This window comes from Lasioglossum baleicum, chromosome 13, assembly GCF_051020765.1.
Source record: "Lasioglossum baleicum chromosome 13, iyLasBale1, whole genome shotgun sequence".
In the NCBI taxonomy this organism is placed as follows: domain Eukaryota; kingdom Metazoa; phylum Arthropoda; class Insecta; order Hymenoptera; family Halictidae; genus Lasioglossum; species Lasioglossum baleicum.
The window spans coordinates 11,642,100-11,665,632 of record NC_134941.1 but is presented as its reverse complement, the minus strand read 5'-3'; the positions used below and the strand labels follow the sequence as shown (position 1 = coordinate 11,665,632).

At 41.7% G+C, this 23,533-nt stretch overlaps 4 protein-coding genes across 7 annotated transcripts; 1 reads left to right on the top strand and 3 right to left on the bottom strand.

The window, feature by feature from the left end:
* Nucleotides 1-253: 253 nt before the first annotated feature.
* Sta (stubarista 40S ribosomal protein SA) lies at nucleotides 254-3,177 on the bottom strand. The gene is made up of 6 exons (XM_076436636.1): nucleotides 3,023-3,177; nucleotides 2,361-2,522; nucleotides 2,081-2,286; nucleotides 996-1,283; nucleotides 676-903; nucleotides 254-396 (listed from the first exon to the last, which is right to left on the bottom strand). The coding sequence occupies exons 2-6, from the start codon at nucleotides 2,491-2,493 to the stop codon at nucleotides 322-324; spliced, it is 930 nt and encodes a 309-aa protein (XP_076292751.1). The 5' UTR covers nucleotides 2,494-2,522; nucleotides 3,023-3,177; the 3' UTR covers nucleotides 254-321.
* A 653-nt stretch (nucleotides 3,178-3,830) lies between these two features.
* On the bottom strand, nucleotides 3,831-6,168 carry LOC143214972 (uncharacterized). Its single transcript, XM_076436616.1, has 2 exons — nucleotides 5,683-6,168; nucleotides 3,831-5,373 (listed from the first exon to the last, which is right to left on the bottom strand). Exons 1-2 carry the CDS (start codon nucleotides 5,995-5,997, stop codon nucleotides 4,075-4,077), a joined length of 1,614 nt encoding a protein of 537 aa, XP_076292731.1. The 5' UTR covers nucleotides 5,998-6,168; the 3' UTR covers nucleotides 3,831-4,074.
* A 1,017-nt stretch (nucleotides 6,169-7,185) lies between these two features.
* Asun (integrator complex subunit 13 asun) lies at nucleotides 7,186-15,029 on the top strand. The gene is made up of 9 exons (XM_076436610.1): nucleotides 7,186-7,401; nucleotides 7,487-7,561; nucleotides 7,970-8,256; nucleotides 8,331-8,421; nucleotides 8,481-8,688; nucleotides 8,979-9,358; nucleotides 9,788-9,949; nucleotides 10,372-10,703; nucleotides 11,812-15,029. The coding sequence occupies exons 1-9, from the start codon at nucleotides 7,186-7,188 to the stop codon at nucleotides 12,095-12,097; spliced, it is 2,037 nt and encodes a 678-aa protein (XP_076292725.1). The 3' UTR covers nucleotides 12,098-15,029.
* Nucleotides 14,994-23,418, bottom strand: LOC143215011 (uncharacterized). 4 transcript variants are annotated; one of them, XM_076436683.1, is made up of 3 exons: nucleotides 20,569-23,418; nucleotides 16,901-17,016; nucleotides 14,994-15,813 (listed from the first exon to the last, which is right to left on the bottom strand). In XM_076436683.1, the coding sequence occupies exons 1-3, from the start codon at nucleotides 20,626-20,628 to the stop codon at nucleotides 15,753-15,755; spliced, it is 237 nt and encodes a 78-aa protein (XP_076292798.1). In that variant the 5' UTR covers nucleotides 20,629-23,418; the 3' UTR covers nucleotides 14,994-15,752. The 4 variants fall into 4 exon arrangements, 3 of the variants coding, with proteins under 3 accessions (XP_076292798.1, XP_076292797.1, XP_076292799.1); XM_076436682.1 differs by having other exon boundaries at nucleotides 16,909-17,016; XM_076436684.1 differs by lacking the exon at nucleotides 20,569-23,418 and adding an exon at nucleotides 17,105-20,320 and having other exon boundaries at nucleotides 16,909-17,016.
* Nucleotides 23,419-23,533: the final 115 nt, after the last annotated feature.

The following is a 23,533-nucleotide window of genomic DNA, read 5'->3' as shown; positions in this document are numbered from 1 at the left end:
CTTGTCGTTGACTTATACTACTGAATTTCGTGCCACCTCCTGCGACATCATGTTCTCCTAATACTTTTCAAATTTTCGAGATTTTCGAAAATTTTGGACCGTCTGACTTGTCGTTGACCTATACTACTGGATTTCGTGCCACCTCCTTCGATATCATGTTCTCCTAATACAAAGCTGAGTTTTCGACGACATTAAACCAATTCTACTATCTACTATTCATACACAGGGTGGGTAAAATAAAGAAGCAGTAAAATACATTGTAAATCACTTTATTTGGTCGATTGTACAAATTGTATCATTCAATTCTCAAAGAGAATGGAATTACCATTTTTCAGGTGTGGCACCTCCCCAGCTCTGAGTTGTGGCAGGTGCTGCGGTAGTCCATTCTTCAGAAGGCTGTATAAATAATACAAGAATAATAAGTAATTTCATCTGCTAAAAATTTATAACTACACTGCGAATTTTATGCATTTATAGTAAAAATGAATGAGTGGAAAGCATAATTGTAAATGCATTAGAATGTTGTTACATTATTTTCGACTTGTTAAGATTATTGAAAGATGAAATACATTGTTATCTAGCTTCTATTTCTTATGCATGACTTGGAGAAATTTTATTTTGCATAGAAATCCGCGGTCTATTTATAACTAATCAAATGAAGAGCTCTCTGTTTACCTGAGCAGCCCAATCTCCGCTGGCTGGGAGAGCTTGTGCAGCACCCGCAGTTGGAAGTGCAGCTGCGGTTGGTGCAGCAACATCGTCGGCCCAGTTCTCTGTTGGGACTGTACCTGTGGTCTCAATGTCATTTACCCAACCAGGTTCAGTAGTAGCTGCAACTTCAACAGGTCCTGTAAATTCTTTAGGTGGAGCAATCTCCTTAGCTGCTTGTTCTTCCTTCTCAGCCTAAAATGACAGAATAAAGTTCTATTATTAATCAGACCTTTTGATTTGATACAGAACAATTATTCTTCTTGCTTCACAACTATTGAACAAACCTCTTCCGGATCTCTGTAGAAGAACAGATCGACGACTACATCCCATTTACTTTCTCGTGCGATAGAACCCCTCAGTCTAAGAACTTCTCTTGCCAGTAACCACCACATAAGACCAATGCAGTGCAAACTCTTCGTGTTGCAAGGAATAGCGATATCGACGAAACGAAGAGGGGAATCTGTGTTACAGAAAGCAATCACCGGAATGTTCACGTAACTGGCTTCTGTGATGGGCTGGTGGTCGCTGGATGGATCGGTAACGATCAGCAAACGTGGCTCACGGAAGGCGGACTGTAATCAAGTATTACAAGTTATGTACACAGCGATTTTCTATAGGAATTAGGTTTTTCGGATTTATCGGTTGCAGTCAGAAAAGATTAAGCCAATAAACCAACATGTTGAAAAGTATGGAAATGTTGTTCATCATTTGTGCGAATATAGGATGTAATAACTAGGGATGCGATCAAGTTCAATATATTTGATGGGTTTCGATTACTACTTCAAAGCAATAATATTTCAATGATTGTTAGACTGCGGATCTTTATGCATTTATAGGTTCTAAAAATTTTGAGAAGAACTGCTAGATTATAAAATTCTACAGAATTTAATACGATTTCTATTTGTTTCAGATCTGTAAAAGCTACTACCACCGAAAATAAGACTTTAAATGTTCCCACTTTCTTAAAATTTGCCTACAAAAATTACAAATTGCATGAACATCCGCAGTCTAATAATTATACTTGAAAAGTATTCAATGAAAAGTAAACTTTCGAAATATACTTACAAGTGCTTTGATGTTGAAAGGAATCGAATCTTTCACAAATAATGCCCGAATCGTGTAAATTAGAACTGCATAAAAGGAATCAGAGAATTTCTGGTACAATATTCAGAAAAGTTTCGAATCTGTTCGACAAAGATTCGAATATGCTTGCAAGTATTACTTCCATTTACCGAAGTACTGTAAAAGGTTCGTAGTACTTGTAGGGAGTTCGAATACAATCAATCAAAGTTGGAACCTGTTTGCGAGGTAGTTGATCACATCCCTAATAATATCTTGTAGAAATAACTGAAATAAAAAGATAAATAACCTGAATCTGATTGGTGAAAGCACCAGGAGTGAAACGACCGGCGATAGGTGTAGCTCCAGTGTGTTGAGCAAACTTCAGAACTGCTCTCTGGCCGGTTTGTCTGCAACTGATGACAAACACTTCGCTGGGATGTTCAATGGCGACAATGGCTCGCGCAGCCAACAGCAACTTCTCCCAAGTATGACAGAGATTGATGATACTAACTCCTAAAGAAAGAGCATGTATACTTTCAAGGAATAATTACTAATAATTTACTAATTTGATTGAATATAGAATTTACCGTCGTTCTTCTTCTTGTAGACATATTGCTCCATCTGGAAGTTGACATTTTCTGCACCCAGATGGGTGAATGCGCCCAGCATTTTAGTAACGTCATCCTCTTTGAGAGACAATACGTCTAGACCTCCTGACATCTTAACGTTATGGTTAACTTACGATTAACCTAAACGAAAGAGAAATATACAGATGATTGTGGTATAGATCGTGAATTATTACATTATTACTAAATAGATTGCGGATCTTTATGTATTTGAAGCAAAGCTGAGCAGGTAAAATACAAAATTGTTGGAAAATTTTTAAAATTGAAGATCAACTTTCATAGGAAGATAACCTTACTTTCTAACCTCCACTAAACAGCGTGCTCCGTTTGAAATATAATTAGTGTATCACCAACAATAAATAAATAGTTTAAACTGTGAACCGCATAATTTCAAGTCTCGTGGTTCTATGTTATACAATCGTTACTATTAAAATTATGAGGAAACCATGCCATGTGCACTGACCGTTTTGAATATTTATGTATAAACTGTAAGTACTCGATATTCGTATTCATATTTATATAAGTATTAATCCTCGTACTTTTACTATTCTGTGAAAAACATCTTTGAACTGTTTAAATGTAAATGATTGTTGTAAATTGTTATAATATTACGGAACACTTACGTTATCAATGCCACTAGGAGACTTCCAAGCGGAAAGGAAAGGAAGTTGTTTTCAGTGATGGGATATTGTGTGCTTTCTACGCGCATGCGCGGCCAAACCAGGGACGTATCTATATTTGTAGAGAAAGTATGTAGTGGGGAACTGGGAGAAATTATATATTATTGGCGGAAAAGTGTCGGAATGAACGAATAAACACGAGAGTCCAGACCCGTTTCGCGCAGCTTGGATGTTGTGGAGGGGGAACCTAACGACCCGTCAACTCACACTCCACTACGAACTCCCCACTTTTTACTATACGCGGTAAAATAATAATACGGATGCCCGTGCAAGGTTTCTTTTCAATACAAACTGACGCTTCAACATCGCAATGAGGAGTTCAGAAGCGGTCATTTGTGATTCCTAAAAAAGTCCAATTTATGTCTGTCCAAAGCCCAAAATGCATATTTTTACGTTATCGAGGAATAATTTATAACATTCGGCAGATATCGCCTATCACGAGGTAACCGACGCAAGCATGATATCACAAGATGGCTGCCACTGACAGATTGTCGTAAATATTTAGAGATTTATCGTTCGAATCGAAAAAATCGCTCTGCATCGACATAGCTAGGATATGTACAAAGGCGGTGATGTGTATTTCTAGTTGATTAATTAATTATTTAACACGAAAAATGGATTGGTAAAAAAACAGCACCTCGAGGTTCCGAAATTCTGCGCTAGTAGCACCACTGTCTCTTTCCTAAACTGCACGTTACAAATATGTTACAATAGAATACGGCAGAGAGGAAATCTGAATACGGCTACGGGCACGCAGCACCCTTTATATGTAAACGGTAAAATAATAATACGGATTAACATGAAATTATAGGAAATAGTGACTACTTGCACACATAATGTATTATATATTTAATAATCATAATATAAAACGGATTGCAATGTAATTTTGTACATTATTATATAGATAATATTATTCACATTTATATATCTATACTTGCAAAAATTACAACACTTACAGACTACTTACAACTATTTATAGACTATTTACAAAGTATTTATAAACTATGTTCACAAAGATCTACATACGATGTATCATCGTCTGAGTCACCAGACTCGTTCAACCAGTCGCCATTTTCGTCTAAGACAGAATCAATTGTGTGGTCGAGCTGGTAGATCTTAGATTCCTCCTCTGTTGCAGTGGCAATGAAATCTTGCCAATTTTCCACAGACACATTTTCGGCAGCTTCAACCACAAGTTGGCGCACATCGGCCAACTTGTGAGTTGTATTCCGCGTTTTAATGTATTCTTTCATTTTTGCCCATGCATGCTCGATGGGGTTGAATTCACAGTGGTGAGGGGGTATTCGTAAAACTGTACATCCGTGTTCCTTTGCATATTCATCGATCACGTAACTGCTCTCATGAGCCTTGTATTTCTCAACCAGATCCATCAATTGAACCTTGACGTACCATTGTTCAGGCTTTTCCCCCTTACCTTTCAGCCATGAGATGATATCGCTTCTTTTCGAATTCTTTGTTGGATATTGTTCTGTTTTAACACTGTGATACGAAGCGTCATCCATCACAATGACGGCCCCATCGCGCAGCATGGGTACAATTTTGCGGAACCACTCGAAGAATGTGTCCGCGTCGATCTCATTATGAAAGTCGCCAGTACTTTTCTTTGCCTCTATACAGAGTAGGGCCCCAGGTATGAATCCATCTGATGACCCAACGTGCGCTACTACTAGTCTCTTATCCTTTCCAGAGGGAGCGCTGCTCGAGCTGCTGTCGCTGGTGTCCACCTGTGACTTTCTCCTGCCATCCCCGGTATTAATACACATTTCATCCAGAAAATAAATCGGACGCCCTTTCGAACGTAGATCTCTAATTGATCTAATGTATCTTTGCCGCCAGCAAATAGTATTTGGTTCCTCTATTAAAGCACTGATGCGTTTCTTGACAAAGAATTTAAAATCCATTCGTTTTAGAAGTCGGTACATCGTCGACTCGCTGAACGATGGTAGGCTGTCATCACTGTTCACAGCTTGCAGAACTTTTTTCAGATTTGGTATTTCGCGTCTAAACCAAAATTCGTAAATTTTTTTTCTGATGGCAACTAAATGTTCGTCCGACATCTTCTCTAGTATGTTAGGACGTGCCCTTTTTTTGTTTGGCGACGTGACAATTCCGGTCGACCTGTATTCTGACAGGGTTTTTACTACAGTCGATCGTCCAATCCCGGTCTGTTTTGACAGATACTCAACGAGCTGCTTATACTTCATGTCCGGCTTTTCCTTAACTGTATATTTGTACAGATTAATCATAATCTCCTTCTGACCAGAGTCGACGAACTGGAAACAGAAAAAAGGTTTGTACACGTTAGGTACATCACAAAAACCATGATTTCAAATCCAGATTTTTAATTGTTGGAACAAAAAAGTAAAGGTGGCGTTGGCGACTTTGAGCGGGAAACGGTAATAGAGAAAAGACCACGAGATTATTGTTAAATTAATATATAACTTACTGTATTATATTCAAATGTTAATACACCGACACGTGTTCAAGTATCCATATCCTAACATGAATTGATTAAAGACAAAAGAAAGATTTCGCGATTACGGTATCGAAATGCATGATAAATATTTATAATACGAGCTTACCTTTCCTGACGGATTTCTCCTAGGAGGAGATATCGAACGGCCAGCAACTTGCTTGTTCATTTTATGTTGACTAGTCATCGCAAGAACTTTGAAACCATAAATAAGTTTTCGCGCAACTATAATCAAGATCAAGACTGTGGAAATTGTACGTACAACCGATGGAAGGCTACAAATGGCTACGAACGAATGGTTGCGAATGGATGCGAATGGTTGCGAATGTGAAATGCGAATGAGGCGGTTGCAGCCGTTGCAGTTTGCAGGCGATTGGCGTTGGCCGGTTAGCCGTTGGCGAAGTTGCGCGCATGCGTTGCGCATTGGTAAGGGGGCGTATGAATTAGAAGTTTGGCCAATTAGGGCGAAGATGCGCAAAGACGAACGAAAATTGGTATTTACGCGGGTCTAGACCAGGCTTGCCATATTCCGCGCGTGCCAGGCCCCTTACCGCTGCGCCCCTCGCCACGCTACTACGCTGAGCTCGCCCCACTCTTCCCACTACACTGACGCGTACCGCGTGGAGCAAGCTAAGTTAACGGTACGCGTCAGGTTAGTGGGAAGAGTGGGGCGGGCTCAGCGTAGTAGCGTGGCGAGGTGGGTGGGGCCTGGTACCGCGCGGAATATGGCAAGCCTGGTCTAGACTCTTGTGACGGCGATATATTATTATAATTATATTATTATTATATTATGGCAAATTATTATTGATATTCGATTGATTTTCAAAATCAAATCATAACAAATTTTGCGAAATTAAGCGAAGTGACCAAGGTCCCCATTTTAGCCCAACTTTGCACGGTCCTGACTGGTCCTGACGTCAAACTTCTCGCGCATGCGCGTCCAAAAGTACAACTCGATCAACACACGAACAAAATAATTAGTTCTACTGTAAAAAGACTTACTTCAGCGAGCGCTGAGAATAGAATAACAATTTTTAAAATACTACGTCTAGAATTGTAAAAATTAGTTGACCGAAAATTATCAAATATATAAATAACTTTGAACTAACAAAGTAACGGAAGTACACTCAGGTTATACCGGGAAATTTGAAACGCTAACAGACGAGTGTACATAAATAAATTGTATGAGATATGAATTTATGATTCTAGTTCAGTATATACATATAATGATGTTCCACTTTGTAGATAATGAATAATTACTTTTTTATATTGGTGACGTTAATAATTTAAAACAATAGTTTGTTTTGTTACATGGAGAGAATCGTAACAGTTACATCGAGGCATTAATATAGTGATTAAGCTGAACGAAATGGCACGTAATTATAGAAGAATGCAAATGTATGATATTTTTAAACGTTCTTCTTTTACGAACGTAATTTTACGGTTATAATTCTATGGGAATAACTATGATGATTTCATAGTGTCGTGTATTCTAACCTATAATATCCGAAGGTCCGTGATGCACGAATCTGCTTATAACGAATGTGTAAACAATAGGGTTGCAACGAATTATGTTTGAAAAAGAGGCGAATTTTTAAAATGGTATAGAAGAATGTATCCGGCAAATCATAAGACCATTTTTGTTTTGGACCATACACCGTATTTTGGTATATCCACCGAATGTCCACTGGAATTCGATTTCCTAAAGAGTCGCGGACAAAATCTAATTCCTTTAGCACCTGTTTGCAAATCTCTGTGGACTACCAGTGTGGAAGCCTCTTTAGAATATTGCAGAATAGTGTGGGATCTCTTTCCAACTGGAAAATTGGTACAACATTTCAGTGATATAAAATTTTGTTAAAAAATCCGTACAACTCGAAAACTAATTGTTTATTCTTACGATTAAATTTTAGATAAGATTTGTCGTAACCGATCGTGCAGCATACGTACTGAACTCATGGAAGCCTTCGCAGCAGAATTTGAATCACGTAAGCTATCGTGGATTATTTACTTTTGTTTTTTAAACTGCTCTTAAGGTGGTAGACTCTCATTTCTGGATAATCCAAAGAAGGGATTTTTCAGTAGACAGAGGCACTGGATAAAAGATCAATCTAGACCGCTGTCTCCCTAGAAAGTCCTATTTTTATGTTTACTAGTAGTAATTTGCATTGTTTGACAGCATGTAGCTGTTGCAACTTTATGGAAATAGCTACTGCGCAGCTTTATGCATCAGAATAATCAAATTGCACCTGGTAAATGTGAAAATGGGACTTTTGAGAGCAACTGTGGCCTAGATTGGTCTTTTATCTAGCGCTTTTGATTACCGAAGAATCCCATCTTTGCATTATCTAGAATTTAGACTAAGCAACTGACTGAAAGCAACTGTTGAAACTTAGATCATGAATGGCACTGCCATTCTGGGAGTACCGACAAAAACCCCAGAGCCTGGAGAAGATTATTCCGTAATCCACGGTTTAAGGGTGGCTATAGGAACGCTGAACGAATGTTCAGAAATTCAGCACGAGAAGAGAACGTCCTTGAACGAGAGTGCTAGCAAATTAGTGAACAGAGGCAGAGTGATATGTATCACCAGTGCGAGAGACAACAGCAATATGAAGAGTTTAGAAAACATATTCCTGAACGAGTTGGCTCAAGAAAATAAAGCTGCTCTAGCTTCGGATCAGTTAGTATTCTTTTCAGAAACATTGTTCGATGCTAACAGATATCGATATTACAATCGTTTTTCGTTTGTTACAGTTTGATACCTGTGGATTATTGCCACCTAGTTATACTGAACATTTTTCCTAACAATATAGAGTCGCAAGTTACTAGCCAAGGACCTAGAGAGGTATTGTTATCCGCGTTTCTGCAAATTCTTTGCATACTTTACAGAGTATTTTGCTTTAGGTTTCGCCGTTGTTAATGGTGGAAGTACACTCGATCAAAGCACCGGCTCTACATTCGAAACTTTCTCATTTAATCCTGTCTCACTATGATTTGGCGAGTACAACAGTCACGGGTATACCCATGAAGGAAGAACAAAATGCCAGCTCCTCTGCGAATTACGATGTCGAGATATTTCACTCGTCGGCAGCGCATTCCGCGATTCTGAAAGGTACTTTGACGCTGATTGAAAATGCAAAGGCAGTAAGAAACCCTTTGCCAAAATCGAGACATTTCTTTCAACCCAGATCATTTTAATTCGATGTATTGTGCACATCGAATTGAACCTGTTTTTTCGTACACACACACACAACAGTAGAGCTTTTTACAATTTATAGAATACAGACGAATTTAATCATATTAAAACTGTTTCGAATAATGGTATAGCAATTTTTACTGGCGCCTCAGAATCGCCGTTCGAGTGCAAAAGGTTAAATACGTATAATTTAATGGCTTTTGCAGGAAATCCGCAAGACTCGGCCTTGATTAAAACGTTCAGAAGATTCGAGGAGGGATCAGAGTACGAAACGGTCACTTTGAAATGGTGTACTCCGCGAGGATGCAGCTCGACGGAAATGCAAAATTGCACCGCGATGCATAGGATCACACCGGTGGATGTAAACAGTAGACCGTCGTCTTGCTTGATCAATTTCTTGTTGAACGGTCGGTCCGTGATGCTCGAAATGGTTCGGAAAAGCGGAGGTAAAACTATATCGCACTTGCTCGCTGCACACGGTGGCGAAATCTTTATACACACGTTGTCTACTGCCAGAAGCGTGTTAGAGGATCCACCGTCTATCAGCGAAGGCTGCGGTGGACGGGTGACAGACTACAGAATAACCGTAAGTAACATGCACGGTATGTAATATACACTCCCGTCCATAAATCACCGGACACTTGCCTTCAACAAAATGGTAATTAAAGGATACAAGCTTCCAGCTTGATTTTATCGTTTCATTTTGATTAGATTTAGCTATTATACTTTATTATTGAATAAATGTTGGAAAAAAGAGATTAAGAAATTGTGGGTTGATTATGAACAGCTCTAAAATATAAGAATAATAATTAAAATTTGGAAAATATAGGATATTTTGGTCAGATTTGATTTACATGTTCTCTACATTAGAAACAATTATTAAGTCCCATTTGTATCTCATAATATGTGTCCTTTAATAACAAAAATCGTCTGCATCCAAATTTGAACAAGTGTCCAGTGACTTGTGGACGGGAGTGTAAGTTTCTTCGCTAAATAACAGCTGCGTTTGTCACAGGATTTCGGAAGACTCATGAGGAATAACATATTGGTACCTTTGAAACAAAGTACAAATACCAATGGCGAAGGTCCAGCAGAGAAAATGAGGTCCAGATTGGAGAGGCATACGAAATATTGGCCGATCACCATTTCCAGTACACTAATGTATAATTTAAAACAGGTAGATTCTGTTGCAACCAAATGCAGTTCATCCTTTGTTTCGTTTTACGCGTCTTTCGTTTAATTAAATCTTAAATGTCTGCTGAAAGATTCGGCGATACCATTGAGTTCCATTATTATTTAGTTTGTTATTCAGTTGTACGTGGAAATTTGAGCGTGCTTGCATTGTATGGTGAAAATCTAATCACAAATAACATCAATGACATGAATTAATATGAATGTTCTAAAAACTATGCGAATTAAAATGAGGATTCATTGATGCACGTGTATCTAAATGCACGTGAAATAGTACACGTCTATCCGTGTGCTTAAAATGACACATACTAAAGTGCATTTACATACATGTGTACACGTATACACTTGTGTTATTAATACACATTCAAAACAACTATCACTAGTACTAACGTGACTTGCGTGTTTCAGTTGATAGACCCGCTGCCAGACTTGTTGGTGAAGGAGGAGCTTACCGCGGAGGAGGTGTTACAATGCAAACAAGTAATTTTTAGCTTGTTACAATTGGAAACGAAACACGAGGCGTTGCCATTGCCAAGCATAGGCGGCGGACGCGGTGGGAAAGGCGGTGTACGTAGAGAAGAACATTACAGACTGTTGTGGGGAGAACTGGAGACGTTCCTGAAGCATCATGCAAACAATTCCGCCGCTCATTCCGAAGTTTTAACTTGCCTTCTGGACGTGCGGAGCAAGGACGACAAGGATAAGGTCGAATTAGACCAGGCGTTGCGCGAATTGGATGGGTAAGTAAGCTCGAGGATCGAACACGAATAGAGATTACACTCCCGTCTATAAATCACCGGACATTTAGTACCTTTAACAACATGGTAATTAAAGAAGCTTACGGCTTGATTTTATCGTTTTATTTTTATTAGATGTAGCCATTGTGTGTCTAAAGACGCCATTCCTTAGAATGCCCGGTCTTTCGGCTAATGTGTATAATGGGCAGGTATTTGACAAATTGCCCGGACATTTTATGATATTCTCGGTTCGCTGGGCAGCGTGTTAAATACATACTTGACATTGTTTTATTTATAACGCTAAACTTGTCGATTAGGGCCCTCCTTTCACATTTTAATGGAACTCAAAACCCAGACCTATTTTATTTTTATTTGGTAAAGTAACCCAAATCTAACCCAGGTATTCTATACATTGCCCGAAAGATCGGGCATTCATACTATTTGAATAAACGTTGGGAGAAAGAGATTGAGAAACTGTGGGATGATCATGGACAGCTCTAGAAGCCAAATGGAAAACAAATATTCCACTTAAATTAAAAGAATTAGAAATATTACAGTAACCATAATTCAAATTTATAAAATGTAGGATATTTTGGTCAGATTCGATTTACTCTCGGAGCAATTTTAACTTGAATATTAAACATTTTCTCCGACCTAGAATATTTCCATTCCCAATGATTTTTTAAATTGGTATAATACCTCGCACAATATACCGAAATGTTTAGTAATTGATTAGTAGACTGCGGATTTTATGCATTTATGACAGAATGGGCACGTCCAATTTAAAGCAGTGGACGAATTAAGAAGATTTAAAAACATCAGTGCATTAATTTCAGCTGAATAAGACAATTAAAAGAAGAAAGAAATTTCTATTTGGCTCCTGTGTCTTGCAAACAATGCAAACATTTTTTATTTTCCATAAAGATCCGCAGTCTATTGATTAGATACCGACATATTTAATAATGTAAACGATATTTTGAATACTGGTGCAGCAATTTTGACTAGCATCTCAGAAAATCGTCTGCATCCAAATTTGAACAAAGTGTCCGGAGACTTATTGACGGTTGTGCAAACAGAAACTATTAGAACGTGTTCGTCTTGTGTTTCACAGATTCGGGAAAGAGGACGGGACCGCCCGTGCCAGCGTGATAAGAGCGACTACCGATTCTCCGATGTCGCCTCCGCCGAGTACCTCGATGTCCTTAGGAAAGCAACTGCACAAGGGTAGTTTCTACGCGCCGAAGAGTTTGCTGGACATTTGGTTGCAGCGTAGCGCGCCCAAAGAGAAGAAGCCGGACTTCCACGGGAGAGTGAACAGCGACGGTCACAAGGCGAAGTTGTATCCAAACCTGAAAGAACCGGGTCGAGAACCTCGCGAGCCGATTTTAGAAGGCTGAACATTTCGTACCGTATTGTCCGATATGAGGATCGATTATACCTAGAGAGTCTGTCGATAAATGATAATTTTTTAACTTAACGTTTTTCCTACGGAAACGATTGTGCGTTGCTATCCCATTCCGAAGGGAACGCGTGATTTATCGCGAAGTGGGAAACGAAGGAATGAATCGGGAGGATGGGGAGATCGGCGGCGCGCACAGATACGAGTGCACAGTTAGGCAGGAAAGTGTATCAGTGGTGCAACGAAAGCGATTCGCCGGCCTTGTTCCCCACACGTTACTCGCTCCGGTCTCTCCTCGTCCTTTCCTCGCCCTCTCCGCGTCCCACTAGGTTTTACAGAGCAGACACGTCTGCCGGGTGTCTGAGCCACCGCGATACGTTGACCTCCAATCGAAACTATAGCTCTATCGCCGCCTCCCTACCCGCTTGAAATTCCGTTGCTAATCGATGGAAGGAAGGAAGGTACGGAAGGAAGGAGGAAGGAAGGAAGGCGGGCAGGCAGGCAGGCACGGTGCAGAGCACATAACATAACGCGAACACGAGAGCCTGTAGAAAAGAGAGACCGAGACAGAATCGACGGACGAGGAGAAGCACAGAGGGAGGAGAGGCGGAAGGGGATCAGAGAGTACAAGTGCGTGACGTAATGGTTCATTCATCCCGAGACAGACGATATCCCGGTCAATGGTGTACATATACACGGACACACGCACCGCTATGTACAGGTCTCGATACATGGGCCGCGCGGTTCGCTCTCGCGCTCAGATCTTTCTCTCTCTCTCTTTCTATTCGCGTGTCCGTGTATTCGTGTGCACCAACGGTGCGAGCCAACGTGTAACCGTGTAACCCGTATCGCTGTGTGTCACGTGAGATGCACACGTGCACGCGATTGCTCTGTTTGGTTTGCTCGTTCTTCGCCTCGCCTCGGCCAGTTGCACCGTGCCTCCGCTCCTCCGAGTTTCCTCTGGTCCACGCAACTTGCCTTAGGTCACTGACGAGGTGACGAGATCACGAGGCAACGAGATTGCTGCGGCTCGTGTATTTTCGTTCGCGGTTCCTTCCCGATCGAAATTCTCGCGAGACTGTCTGGCACCTCTTCCGAGGTAATTCGCTCCTCGTCGACCATCAACAACGGCGTTCATCTATCAGCAGAATCATCGAATCATTTCTCAGACAATGTGAACCGCGAGAGTCGGATGGGACAAGCTGCGGTCACCGCGCGTTTTCATATAATTTCGCAGAGAACATTGACCGTCGCGTCGCAGCCGGAAAAGTAAATTAGAAATATTGATCGGTGGGTATGCGCGGCGGTACGTGCAGGCGGTACCGCGATGAAGAGTCCGCCGTTTATAATTTAGCTCGACTATCTAGCCGAAATATCGATCCCGGCGAAGGGTCATTGAACGTGCCAGCGAAAAGAGAAACATCCCCGCCGCTGTCCACCGGATAATCGGTAACGTCGCATGATGATCGCGTAGAACATTCTCTATAATAACAAATTCAAATATGTATATAGAAAACGATCTCTGGTTGGAATCGATATGGATAAATTGTGATCGACGTCTCTGTGTAATTTCGACGTCGGCGTGGCCGTTAGGAAGACGCATCGATAATGCATGGCGTTATCGATTCGCGGTACGCATTGCCTAGCCCCGCGAAGTGGATATCGACCCACGGTTGGCGCGGAGAGTCGAGATACTCTATAATTCATCGTCGTTCCGCTTCCTGGTCTTTGTGCCTTCCGGGCAGGGTCGAAGCTTCACCCTGTATCGAGTTCCGCTCGTGGAATCGGCCTCGGCTTCTCAGAATTCGTTCGAGGAATCGTTGGTCTGCGCGATCCCCGCTGATGGACAGAGTCAAACGCGAGATCAGAGTCAGATCGGAGCAACTACCATCGTTACCATGGCTTCTGTTCGCTCCTGTTCTTGCGAGGACTCTCTGGACATAGCTAAACAGTCAGTACTAACGCAGTATAAAACTTAGAAGCGTTGAGATTATTAACTAGACTGCGGACTTGCATGCACAATAAAAATTGTCTGCATCGATTGCAAGAAATAGAAGCTAACTCGAATGCTATTTCATCCCTTAATGATTTTAATAGAGAAATCGTGCATTGACTTCTTGGATTTTCAAAATTTTCCGACCATTTCGAATTTCATCTACTCAATTTTGCTATAAATGCACAAAGATCCGCAGTCGATTAATAGCATATCCAAAAATCTGGATACTGTACTGGTAGAAGTTTCGTCTTCGCAGAGAAGAGTCCCCCTATATCTGCTGGTAATATTTCGCACGGAGTATACTCGCCGGTTGAGAGGCCAGGTCGGAGAGACGAGGCAGGGATGGAAGCTAGATGCCGGAACGAAGCGGGCGGGTCGAAGCGAGGCAGGGCGAAGCGGAGAGAAGCGAGGGAAAATAATCTCCCAGCGGGATTTTCGACCCTCCAAGCGTTTCGCATCGGGGCTAGGAAGAGACCGGGTGATCGTTAGCACGAAGGGGACTTTGAAAAACGTCTCTTCCAGAGAGAGAAGCAGCTGGCGAGCAGCGGGCGAACCAGGCAAGCGGACGGGCGAGCAGGCAGGCAGGCAGACGCAGAATTGAAAAGGGGCGACAAAGGGACAGCCCTGACCCTCGGGGATCGCAGCGGGAAAGCGGGTCCTGGACGCTTTCCTCCGGCTCAATGGAATACGTTAACTCGCGACTTGAAATATTCAGAGACCGAGCTTTCGGAGAAATTCGAGGACGGCGTTTCCGGAGTTGTCCCTCCACCTTATCGCAACAACAGATTATATTATAATTTTGTAACCCTTTCAGGTCCGAACAAGTCCTTCCTGCTGTAACGTCGTACGATTCAATTATACTTCCTGTTCGGAACAGTCCGGAAATATTCATAAGAGTACAGAGCAAAATATAGTGAAATAATAAAGATAATAATTGATGTATTATTTAAACCAGGCCTGTTCAACCCAAATGGTTCCGCGGACCTCACTTTAGGTATACATGCTTTTAAAAAATGTAATACAAATAGAAAATGAATAAAACTTTACTATGATTCAATATAATTAACTCTCGAGTCTTAATTGATGAGATATTTGTTTATCCTTTCTTTCACTTAATTTTTGTAAATCTATATTTATGTTCGGCGTTGCACATCTTTTGTTAGCTGGTTTTCTAAATTGGCATCAGTTAATGAAGTGATGAACTCTTTGTAAATTTCATCTTCGAAAAAAATGTTTCACAAACATATGTGGATCCAGAAACACTTACAACTCGTTGTGCAAAATATCTTAAGTTTGGAATATCTCTCGGATGCAATATAAGTATTGTAAAAATTAATTTTTGATGTGGACGAAAAAATTTGTTTCATTTCTTTGTTGCACTGTAACTCGATTATATCAAAGATATCAGATATATGGAACTGGAGTTCGTAGTCGCACTTGCGCACTATACAATGACACTTTATTTATTTAATATTTTTGTATACATACAATGAAAAACAAATATTTCAATAGAAATATAAAATCGCCCGGCGGGCCGCGTGTTGCCCAGGCCAGATTTAAACCCTTATCAAAAATCAAAACCCTTTTACCTTATAGGCTAGCTGCGAACTTGGAGGGTTGCACACGATCCAACAACGATGACGTTCAAGTTTCTCTTCTATTCCGAATATTCTCTTCTGTATGGTAGTACTCGTTCCATCCATAGTCCAGTTGCCAGGCTCCGGGAAACAGGAAGCAAACAGTTTTGTTAAACTTGTGTGTTGCACACCAACGTCATTTCATTCTACACAGATACCCGGCTTCCTGTTTTTCACGCAAAATACTATACAAACTCATGATTTTATCCCTGACTCGTCCTCGACCTCTGTCCTTGCCGCATTATATTCGAAACTTTGCCTGACCGCGTCACCTTCAAAACTCTGACCGAAAAATATGGAAATTGAAGGAGCACACTTACAGATTTAAATTTGTGAGTCCGGTGCGTCATATTGGGTTGGCAAGAAAGTAATTTCGATATATTAAGGTGAAGTAAAACCGAATTTCTTTATTCAAGCGATGAAGTTTGATCAATAAAATATTTTCTTATTTATTCTTTTTGGCAAAAGATCATCGAACAAAAGGGAAAATATCTTATTCATTAAAAAGTTCATTGCTTGAATAAAAAATTGGGTTCTATTTCACCTTAAAATACTGAAATTACTATCTTGCAAACCCAATAGTTGGAAAAACTAAGAACCACTTCTCTCGGCGTTTGTTCTAAGTTTTACTTATCCTTCCTGAATCTTAACCCTTTGGAATCTGATTTATTTTTCGATTTATTAAGACTGGTATATTCGTGTGTAATGGAAAATGGGATCTATTTGTCCCATTAGGCGTAATACATGGGTGGAACACTGGGACACATATGTCCCGGTAGACTCCAAAGGGTTGAAAATACATTGTGGAATATTAAACGTTTCTACATGCGGAGAAACGTCTTCCAGACTTTAAAACAAATGTTACAATGCATCGGTAAACGTATTATGACATATAACTTTTTCCTCTATCACGTTTTTCTATTTTTACTTCAAAAAAGAGCAGTAACCTGTCCCAGTTCCCAGAATCACACAGCCTGCATATACCCCGTTTTCCCTCCACAGGGTAGATTCTCTGTTCTCGCGAGTACATATACACATTTCGTTCGACTGTCTTCGACTACTGCATATTCCGCTAACTTACAATATATTGTCGACGTATTTCCATCTAAGTTCCGAGGTATCTTATAAATAAAGTACTGATTAATTTAACGTAACACTTGAGACAAACCTGCTCACCTGAGGAAGCAACAAAGAGCGACTGTTCTCTCCACGGTGGTCGTAGAACAAGTCTCTGGATCTTGAACGCAGTATCGGGAAGGGCAAGTTTGTTTCTCCTTCCGGGATCTACAAGGACAAAAGTCAAAATGTCAGAGAAAGCATTCAGAAGTCCGGAGATGTCCGAAGCGAGCGAGAGAGAGAGAGAGATACATACATAGAACGTTTCATCCGACGGGACACCGAGTCGAGTGGTGTCAGCAAGAGGAATCGAAATCGAAAGTAGAAGGTAGAACGAGAACGAGGAACGGTGTACGAGCCGGGGTACGGGTGCGACTATGGGCGCGGGTGCAGAGGGTGGAGGGTGTCCCTCGAATCGTCCCCGCCATGGTAACGTCGTAGCACGTGCTCGCTACGTCACCGCGTGTTTACAGAGAGATACCTATAGCCGTACTCGTGACCTTGTGTTTTGTATATATCATCCTCCCTCCTGACGCCCGCGGGATTCCCCCGCTGTCCCGCGGTCTCGGGAATACCCCCATCCGGTGTGTATCGTCTCTCGTCTCTCCTCTCCCTTTCAGCGTCCGCGTCGAGGCGACTAGGCGAGGCGGGCGAGGCAAACTCCCCATGAGGCAACCAGTTGTTCCGTCTGTGACGTAACGGGGTATCACACGACCTGTCGGTGCTTTGTTGCATCCTGTCCCGCTCGTTCCCTCCCCTCCGCCGCCCCGCGGGCTACACAGCCTCTCACCCCGTCCGTGGACTAGGTTCTTTCTTCCTCTGTCGTTGGCCTCCTTCTCTTTCGATTGTTCCGACTCCCGCGCGTTTCATCTCTGTCTCTCCCGTATCCCTATCTCTCTCTCCCCTTCTCCGTCACAGCCTCTCTCACTCGGTCTTCGTCGTACCCGATGTTCGCTGACCTCTTTATCTAGCCGAGTTTCCCTGTCTCTTTTCGCTTCTCTGTCCGTCGATGTGTACACACTCGTCACCTTCCCTCTCGCTCCCGTTTCGCTCCCGGTGGCTCTTCGTCTCGCGAGAGAGCACCGTGTTTGGAATTCCCTTTCCAGCACCCTCCTCCTCATCCTCATCATCATCCTCCTCCTCCTCCTCCTCCATCGCCGCCTCCTGCACCTCCTGCACCACCACCACCTCCTCCTCCTCGTCACGGCACTCTCCGTGTTCGTCCATATGTACGCGCGGCTGACTACGTACATAGACTCGCTCGTGTGCTACTACTCTCCTCGTGACGCAAGAGAGTGAAAGTGAGAGAGAACGCCGGCCGAGAGAGAAAGAGAGGGTGGCAGGATGGTTTAAATGGGTGAACGCATATCGCCTCGAAGGTCGTGCCAGAGCCGACTAGGTCACTGGAACGGCCGCGATGACCCCGCGCCGCGTCCCTTCGTACCCGGCTTCTTCTATCGCCGGCAACTCGAAAACTTGTCTCCGAGGCGGTGTAGAAATAAACAAGCTAATTCTGCGCCCCGAATTTTCCGACCCGAAACACTCATCCCCTCGGTGTCTTTGTCGGTTGTTGGTCCACGCGTTCGGTTAGTAAGGAACTTGGATTTGGGACCGATCGCGAATTATGCCGGCTCTCGGGGTCCCAAGCTTGGACCTTATACATTGGACCTTAGAATAATAAAATAAAATATATAGTATAATAAGCAATAAGACATCTAAAATCAAACTTCATGAAGAAAAATTAATTATACGTTTCAAAGTGTGGGGAGCAACATTGCTCAAGGAAACTTTAAATCAACAATCTCCAGATAAAACCACAGGTCTCAACCTCTCTCTCTCTCTCTCTGTCTAAAAGATTAAAAAATATATTTTAGAGTTACAGTTTCCATAAATATTTATACAGATTTAGATACGGCGACGATTCTCCTTTCCTTTCTAAGCTTCGGGTACCTGCGTATCACGAATTTTCCCCGATCCGAACCCTAATTTCCGGGTACCCGGCACCCCTAATAAGTATACCGTGGTAAAAGTGGTAAAAAGTCCGAGAATCTTAAAAATTGCTATTTTTACCACTTTTGATCGTTTATAACTCGTAAACCAATAAAACCAATTTCAATGAAACTTTCAGAGCATATACATATAATTTATACAAGTTGACCAAACACATCTTTTAAATTTTCGTTATTGGCCCAGCTAAAAAAAGACGTAAAAATCAATTTTTACTATTGTTTTTCACAATTCCGACCAAATGCATTTTTCAACACATTTTTAGACGTCATTTACTAAACTAATTCATCTAGCCTTACAGAGAAATTGAAGTCGTTTGGTCCATTAAAAGAAAAGTTATTCTGATTTAAAGTGTATGTGATTAGTTTTGCTCTCAACTGTATTTCTTGCTCCGATCCTGCTCTAACGACAATTGACAGACTCCAAGGATCGTTCTTCTCTCTCCCGGATCCCTATGGTGCTCGATCCGAGTCTGCTCTCCGCGATCCTACGAGATCTCGTTGGCTCTCGAGGCAAAGGGAGGGAGATCGGATTCTCCAAAAGATCGACCCCTTCCCGTGCAGGATGATTAGCGGCCGGTACCGACCAGGATCCCACTGGTCGAGCAGCATTCCCGACGGAGGAAAGTTTCTCCGGCGAGGCTCGCGTTCCTGGCAACGGACCACGGAGGCGAACCTTCTCTCCTTAATTTTAGACGCTCGGGAAGCGCTTCTCTCGACGAAAATAATAACCCGCGACGTACGTAGCTCGCCGGCTCGCTTTATTTCTGTTCCCGACGCGTCGCAACGACGCGATCGACGCTGGAGTCGAAGACAACGTCGCGCTCGTTACGCCGGAGCTGTTCTCGGAGAAAGTCGAAGAGATCGGAGTGCGTTCGGCTTTCACTTTCGCCGCGCCGCACGGTGCGGACGAACCTGGCACATCTCAATACAACTCGTTTATACATATATCACGATTTATGATCAATTTCTTTCGTAAAAACTGCATATAGGAGGACATTGTTATTATTAATCGTGTAGCAATAATTTTTATGCATAAAGCAACCTTTAGATTTTTGTACAGAATTTCGCCAGCGCTAGAGTGTCAAAAATCAAATAACATTACATTGATTGTCGAGCAGCGTTCAAATAGTAATTCTAAAAGTAGATTTTTTCTTTTTTCCATAAATTTTCAACGCTGGTTTTATTTGTTACTTGCATATAAAACTTCAAATTAACGTATAATAAAGACGCAAAAGATATCCTGAGATTCTTACACGTTTGGATATGTTACTTGTTGTAGCTTAAGAATTTTATAGTTTTGTTTGCAACTAACTGCGCTATACAGTGGGTGTACAAGGTATTCGGACACTTTTTAAAAACGAATAACTTTTTTATAATTGTACCAATCGACCCGATTTTTTATAATCAATTAGAAGAATTGGTTTACGGAATGATATGAAAAAAGATTTTCCAAAAATTACAATATAATTTACAAGATTACATGCAAAAATAAAAAAAGCATTTTTTACGTTTGTACGTAACCTTGTAAATTATAATTTTTGGAAAATCTTTTTTTCATATCATTTCGTGAACCAATGATTCTAATTGATTATAAATAATCAGGTTGTTTGGTACAGTTATAAAAAAGTTATTGGTTTTTAAAAAGTATACGAATACTTTGTACACCCACCGTATATACTTAATTTTATAAACTTTTTAATAAGTGCCATACCTTTCCATTAGTTACACGCTGAAGTAAGAGTTTGCCGCCTCTCGTTGCCTTCTTCTTCATTTATTCGGCGAAGAAAAATTGCTCGATGTTGCTTCAGCGTGGACAACAACGTTTGAAGTCATCCCCGAAACCGCGATCCTTCTTCCTTGCATTCGGATGCGCGCTCGTCCGTCACCGATTGCAGCTTGCACATTGTACCTGGATGCATACGCGCGAGGGAGCTCTTTCACTGCCGCTGCGTTTGATCGGAGCCGTTCCGTTTCCAATTAACCGACCAATTAACAGTTAAATCACGATCGGTCCGATCGATTCGTTACCGTCGAATCGGCCAGATCGTCAGACGACCGTTCCCACCAAAACGCGGGTCATAATAGCTCCTTTTAGGTCCGATTAATTTCGAATCGATTGCCGGCTTGTTTGGGCTGCGCGCCACGCCGCAACGTTCGTTGTGGGCTCCGGTTAACGATCGCGTAATTGCAGCAGCGCGCGCGTGGTACCATTACCCCCTAAAACCGTAAACGCTTTTTCTCGATTACACACGCGGTAACCGTGACTTTTCCGAAAACTTGGCCGCCCGCGATTTATAGTCGCGTTCGCTGGAACCATCGGAGGTCGAGTCTTTCGCGATTAGGGCTTGCAATCCCGCAGAAACCCGCGTCATTTTTTAAACAGGTGATGCGAAATCCTGCGTGTGTTCAGAACTGAACGAATGAGGACACAGTATTTTGTTAATGGATTTTTCTTACCGTGAATAAAAATGATTATCTCATTAAATACAATTTGTTTCCTTATTAAATTTACAGGGTGTCTCAGCTGAAGGGGGCCACCTAAATATCTCCTTTATTATTAATGGCACAAAAAAAAATATTTATGGCATAATTTAAATGGTATCGAAGGAGGAATATCATAGAAGAACAATTTTTTTGTCCGGTTATTTTTTCAAGGTCATCGTTCTTTTTTATCGGCAAAACTTATTCTCTTTTATTCCATCTTGTTAATGACTTAAGCATATTCAAATGTATTTTTTCAGCCGCTATAAGATGGAATAAAGAGAAATAAGTATTCCCGATAAAAAAATAACGATGACCTTGAAAGAACTATGAAAAAATAATCGGGCGAAACAAATTGTTCTTGTATGATATTCCTCTTTAGATACCATTTAAATTAAACCACGTGCCATTAAAAATAAAGGAAATATTTAGGTGACCTCGTTCAGCTGAGACACCCATATTAGATCGACGAACTAAATCCTTAGTTCCGCGGGACTGAACATGAAAATATCCCGCGGGATTGCAGACTCTATTCGCGATTCTGTTTCCAACAGCGAACAGCGGGAGCTAACTCGGCCACTCTCGTGGACCTTGCCGATCGATATTTTATAATTACCATTCCCGTGCCATTTATTACGCGTGTTTTGCGTTCTAAAATACGCACGGTTCGCGAGAGTTAGCTCCGAACGTTTTCGTTTGGTTCTGGACAGGATTTAATGAAACCCAAGCCCGACCAAGGTTAGCGAGTCGAAGCTCTCCGGAGGTCCGCGGTCGAGCGGGGAGCGAACGATGAAGAACAGGATCTCTGCAGCGAGTATCGACGCTATGTTGACGGAGCGTTCGACGGAGAACCGATTAATCAGCCCAGTGAACTTTCGCGCGTGTTAAAAATTAACAAAAGGCGGACGGGAAAGGGGGATCGATCGAGGTAAAAACACGCGTTGCAGCCTCTCGCTTGTCGCGTCGCATCCGATAAAACTCGACGGTCGCGTTCGCTGTAAAAATGCGAGTCGAGGCTCCGGTAGAAAGAAAATAGCGATGTTTTTCATCGCGTCGGGAGCAGCAACGGGTAAACACGCCGTGTGGGCGGTCTCCATTTTCCCTCGACCGACTTTCTCGGAGAGAATTGCGGGAACTCTACCTGCCAACGCTGGACTAACGCCCGAAACCGTGTGCCCTTGGCTAGGGCTTGCAATCCCGTAGGATCCGCGTCATTTTTTGGCCACGCATTTCTTAACACTAAACCTACCACTGCCAATCAAATGACCGGTTTCATATTCTTTATTTCACAATTATTAAAATTATGGAGTTCATTGCATGAAAATTGATTCGATAGATTTTTTTACTCGGGCACATATTGTAATAAAAATTGCACAGAATCTAAATAAATGGAGCCTTGTACTTTTTGCAAAGCTAAGACGTTTCAGTCGCTCTTAGTGCTCGGTAGCGTAGTGTATGGATAACTATAAATTTAACTAAACAATAAATTTAATGCAACAAGAAGCATTTTGTAGCAGGCTTGATAATAATTCTTTTCTTGCCCCGTAGCACTTGAAATAAGGTTCGAAAGCATTTTTAACTCTCAGAGACAGACTTGCCCCATTTTCAGGGCAAGTGCGTCCTAGTTGACACTTTGTACAATATCCTATCAAAATGATAATTTTCAAGCAAAATTAGAATGCTACATAATACTAATTCATCAGTAATAACTGTGGCAAGAGTTTGATACCAAGAACGTTAAGTTTTTACATACCAGACTGAAATACATCAGTTTAAAGTCCAACTTTGTAAAAACTCGGGCGAACTTACCGCACTCCACCTTATTCTTATATTTTCTAATTTTTGAAATTTATGTGGGGTCATTGCTTTCCATTTTAGCCCCTAGAGCCAGTGGCGGCTCAAGTCAAGGAAGCCCCAAGCGGTAAAAATTTTGGAGCCCTCAAACTCAAGTTAGAAATAGAAGTTGCAAGAAAAGTCTCATAAACTGACTAACAAAAAAGAAAAATATCCCGGGGCCGCTAGTCCGCTTACCGTTAAACCCGCCACTGCCTAAAGCTGTCCATAATCATCCCACAATTTCTCAATCTCCTTTTTCCGACATTTATTCAAATAGTACACGTATATATTTAATTTCGAAATAAATTCTGCGTCCATCCTGCGGGATTGCAAGCCCTACCCTTGGGGCCCGCTCGGTG

What these genes read in the sequence shown, in the direction of transcription:
- Sta (XM_076436636.1), bottom strand. Translation starts at nt 2,493, where the DNA reads ATGTCAGGAGGTCTAGACGTATTGTCTCTCAAAGAGGATGACGTTACT. An exon ending in CTACAAGAAGAAGAACGACG is followed by an intron (nt 2,287 to 2,360) that starts GTAAATTCTATA and finishes CTCTTTCTTTAG; the next exon opens with GAGTTAGTATCATCAATCTC. An exon ending in GCGGAGATTGGGCTGCTCAG is followed by an intron (nt 397 to 675) that starts GTAAACAGAGAG and finishes TTATTTATACAG; the next exon opens with CCTTCTGAAGAATGGACTAC.
- LOC143214972 (XM_076436616.1), bottom strand. Translation starts at nt 5,997, where the DNA reads ATGCGCAACGCATGCGCGCAACTTCGCCAACGGCTAACCGGCCAACGC. An exon ending in GGAGAAATCCGTCAGGAAAG is followed by an intron (nt 5,374 to 5,682) that starts GTAAGCTCGTAT and finishes TTCTGTTTCCAG; the next exon opens with TTCGTCGACTCTGGTCAGAA.
- Asun (XM_076436610.1), top strand. Translation starts at nt 7,186, where the DNA reads ATGTATCCGGCAAATCATAAGACCATTTTTGTTTTGGACCATACACCG. An exon ending in TAATGTATAATTTAAAACAG is followed by an intron (nt 9,950 to 10,371) that starts GTAGATTCTGTT and finishes TGCGTGTTTCAG; the next exon opens with TTGATAGACCCGCTGCCAGA. An exon ending in GCGTTGCGCGAATTGGATGG is followed by an intron (nt 10,704 to 11,811) that starts GTAAGTAAGCTC and finishes TGTGTTTCACAG; the next exon opens with ATTCGGGAAAGAGGACGGGA.
- LOC143215011 (XM_076436682.1), bottom strand. Translation starts at nt 20,628, where the DNA reads ATGAAGAAGAAGGCAACGAGAGGCGGCAAACTCTTACTTCAGCGTGTA. An exon ending in AGCGTGTAACTAATGGAAAG is followed by an intron (nt 17,017 to 20,568) that starts GTATGGCACTTA and finishes TTGTCCTTGTAG; the next exon opens with ATCCCGGAAGGAGAAACAAA. An exon ending in GCTCTTTGTTGCTTCCTCAG is followed by an intron (nt 15,814 to 16,908) that starts GTGAGCAGGTTT and finishes TGTTTCCCGGAG; the next exon opens with CCTGGCAACTGGACTATGGA.